The sequence below is a fragment of the Phoenix dactylifera genome, chromosome 9 (genome assembly GCF_009389715.1).
Source record: "Phoenix dactylifera cultivar Barhee BC4 chromosome 9, palm_55x_up_171113_PBpolish2nd_filt_p, whole genome shotgun sequence".
Lineage (NCBI taxonomy): Eukaryota > Viridiplantae > Streptophyta > Magnoliopsida > Arecales > Arecaceae > Phoenix > Phoenix dactylifera.
The window spans coordinates 17,338,426-17,342,135 of NC_052400.1; the positions used below are offsets into that span (position 1 = coordinate 17,338,426).

The 3,710-nt window shown below is 43.5% G+C and overlaps 1 protein-coding gene across 1 annotated transcript; it reads left to right on the forward strand.

Annotated features, from left to right (window-relative positions):
• The first annotated feature begins 1,513 nt into the window (after positions 1-1,513).
• Positions 1,514-2,830, forward strand: LOC103701428 (transcription repressor OFP7-like). The gene has a single exon (XM_017846704.3). The coding sequence runs from the start codon at positions 1,570-1,572 to the stop codon at positions 2,677-2,679; it is 1,110 nt and encodes a 369-aa protein (XP_017702193.2). The 5' UTR covers positions 1,514-1,569; the 3' UTR covers positions 2,680-2,830.
• The last annotated feature ends 880 nt before the right edge of the window (positions 2,831-3,710 follow it).

Below are 3,710 nucleotides of genomic sequence, written 5' to 3' on the forward strand. Positions count from 1 at the left end.
CGCTCAACACTTCAGGTGCTGCAAGCACACCATCGAGGATCCGGGCTTATACAAAAATGGTTAACTCCTACGAAATTGTTTTTGGTGGTAGAACCCTTTAGATTCAGAAATTTTAGGCAGCTAACCCCCTTTTGTGTAACTTTTCTTGAGGGTTGGTCATTTATCTAGAAATGCTCACGCCCACGAAACTCTATCCACTCATGAACATGTGAACGAAGAATTAAAGAGGGGATGGTGGGTAGGTGCACATAGTTAAATAAGACAATGACTTCCTTTTTTTTTTTTGTTCCTTCATCAATAAGAGAAGCATTAAGCACAGAGATATTGCTTTACGTCTTAGAACATGCTTCTTGGGCTCCTGGAGTCACTTCAGGTCTGCAGAGAGTTGTTTGCATTTGACTGTCCCAAAATGACCTGAAGTGAATTTCCGCTTGAGAAGGAACTAGGCTCAATAATATGTAAAACGCTTTCTCCTGGTGGGAACTTGAAGCCACTTTGATGCAATTAGTTCCATGTATTTGCCAAGTAATATAATAATTAGTTATCTATCAATACAAAAATTAAACAAAACCATTTCTCACCCAAAGAAAAACGTTCTAGGCATATATGTGCACGTAAACAAAAACATAGACAACTTCTTTCTAGCCACAACCTTGCATCCAAGTTAGTTAGAACCCAAATTCAAGTAAAGAAAAAATTATAGTAACTCTAAATTTTACATATGGTCACTATGGAGACTGAGACAGTTTTAGCGAAGAACCGTTATGATAACGTTAATGGCGGCCTGGTTTCTTTGGCTGATTCGTACCTTGGAGATCCCGTGAAGGATGATTAATGAGCGCGAGGTAGTACGACACATCGTCCGACCAAAATAGACAGATTAGATGGTTGAAGAAATCTATTGCAGGATATTTGGGATTTGCGCGGTCATAACTGGCCGTGGCCGTTTTGAATTGCATAGATTCAAACCAGCACACGTGAAGGACGCATGCAATTAATTTCAAATGGATTCCTGTCGAAACACTACGATGTTAAAAGATAAATATTATAATAGCTGTTATAATGAAAAATAACAAACAATAACAAAACGTTAACAACATTAGTATCCATCAAACTATTCATCTAATTAACAAAGTAATTCTTAAAGGGGAAATTAGTGGAAAAATTGAAAGGATTACATAATGATCGACTGTTATTTAAATATATAATGTATAATACGACGGATACCACCACGCAGTGCCGTTCGCCTCACAGAATCGATCCGCTGAAAGGCATGAAGCCCGAGTCCACCGTCCGAACCCCCCGCACCCCCTCGAGCCACGACAAAAATTCCACTTATTTATTACTCAGAAAGGCGAACCACCAACTCATCCGTATAATAACTAGCTAATAATTAAAGAAGGTCAATATTCTGATAACGTGGATTCCCTCTTTTCTCTGTAGTTTGAAATAATATAAATACCCTTCCCTCCTCCTCCTCTTTTTACTATTCTTTCTCTCCTCTTCATTTCAAAACAAGAGCAAACGAGAAAGATAATAGATAGAGAGGGAGAGAGAGAGAGAGGTGCAATGGCGAGCAATGGAAGCAGTAGTAGGCTTAAGCAGCGACTCGTTCGCATGTTTAAACCTTCTTCTCTTCTCCGCTCCTCCTGCAACGGTTCCACCTCCGGTGCCACCATCCTGAGCTCCACCGGCTCGAGCCGGACCCTTTTGCGCGACGTCGCCCCTGCGCCCGTCTTTGTCCCCCGCCACCACCGACACCGAGGTGTTGACGATGATGATGATGGTATGTTCTTAACCCATGACAGCCTCGGCCGATCTCTATCCTCCTCGATCGCCAATGATCGTCGTCGCCATGCGGCTCCCGTCTTGCCGCTCTCCATAGATTGTGGAGGTTGCCGGCCCACCCGAGACAGGCCTCCTCTCGTTGCCAAGCGTGAGAAGGGGAGACACGGGAAGAATAAGAAGAGGGAGAGGAGAGTGAGAGAGACGGGTGGGTTCTACGAGACCGGAGAGGGGGAGGGGAGGATGTGCCCTCCGGCCTCCCCTTCCTCTCCGTCGAAGAGTTCTTGTTACTACTACTGCTTCGATGAAGTGGAGAAAAAAGAGAAAAAGGAGGAGAAGAATAAAAAGAAACAGAAGAAGAAGAAGTTGCTGTCCAATAGCTATGGATTCAGTAGCACTTCTTCTGCGGACAGTGTTGACGGGTTCGAGTTCTTTACTAGTGAAGAGCGAGAGGTTAAGGAGGAGACCGAGGCATTCTTCTCGTCGAGAAGCTTCTCCTCCGACTCCTCCGAGTTCTACCAACGCCCCAACAACAAGAAGAAGAAGAACAAGAAGAAGCCGTCTCGGTGTCCGCCGAGAAGAAGAACGAAGAATCACGAAAATCGCATTGCCAGCGAGGGGTTTCAGCCCTTGGTTTCGATAGCCTCGAGGGAGAAGAAGGCGAGAAAGTTGGAGGAGGAGGAGAAGAGCGTGTTTGCGGTGGTGAAACGGTCGAGGGATCCTTATGGTGACTTCCGGAGCTCGATGGTGGAGATGATCATGGAGAGGCAAATCTTCGGGGCAGAGGATTTGGAGAAGCTCCTCCATTATTACCTCGCTTTAAACTCTCCACACCACCACCCAAACATCCTCCATGCTTTCTCTGAGATATTGGTAGTCATCTTCGGTAACTGATGTATCAAAGCTGATGGAAGCTTTTGGTGTTTCTCTTATTGTTGGAATGATCATTGTTAATTAACTAGGTATTGGTTACTGACTGTAATATTAGTCCGGTTTTTGCGTGTTATCCTTCTAATTAATATCTTAGCTTGGTTACTTTTTATCATCATTGTTGTACTCGTTGTTCTTCGCATTAGCTTCTCCTCTTCGCTTGTGGAATGGAAATAGTAGTTGTAGGAGTGTTTTTCTATTGGGAAGGTCAGGAGGAATTAAGCTATAGGTTGCAAGTTGCACCACTACCATGGGATTCGAGCTGCGATTTCTTTCTTTACTCCTTTTAAAAACTGAAAGAGAAGAAAAAGGCTAGAGGTATTGGAACCTTGAGGAGGAGTTCTCGTTACCAAAGTCATGAGGATAAAAGAAAAGATACTTTCGTTTGAACTTTGAATTCGCTCTTCTCTCCATGTGGATGTTTTGTTGATAAAGTATATAGGATTAGGTATATGGCGCTGCGTTTCCAATAAAGTAATGCAAAACCCAAGATCAGCACTGCCCAAATCTTTCGCTATCTTTAGCTTAAAGCAAGCTAGATTCTCTCCCCTCTGCGGGACGTAGCTTCTGGGTTCGGCGAGAAGCTCTCCTTTCTAATGTGACCTCATTCTTCTCACCTTCACTCTGACGCCTCGCAGCACTGCTGCAGAAGTCAATGCTGGCTTTAGCCCTGGGTGCAGGCACTCTGAGCGCTAGGTGAAAAGCCGCATTGCTCCCAATCTAATGTTCTCTTTTCTCCTCTGTGTACAGGACAGTTCATTAACAGCAGCAGTGGTCCTGTAACTTGCTTCGATCAAAAAATATTAGATCCCAATCTAAACCAATAAATGTTCTGATAATATGCAATTTATTGCATACGTGCATATATAAGCACAAATTATGTGTAAATAAGATTTCATAAATGTTAGCATGCATGCATGCATGCTCCTTGGTTCTTAATTGCATTTGGCATTCAAGTTCTCTCAAATTTTTGGGATGGGCAATCGTCTTGGTAG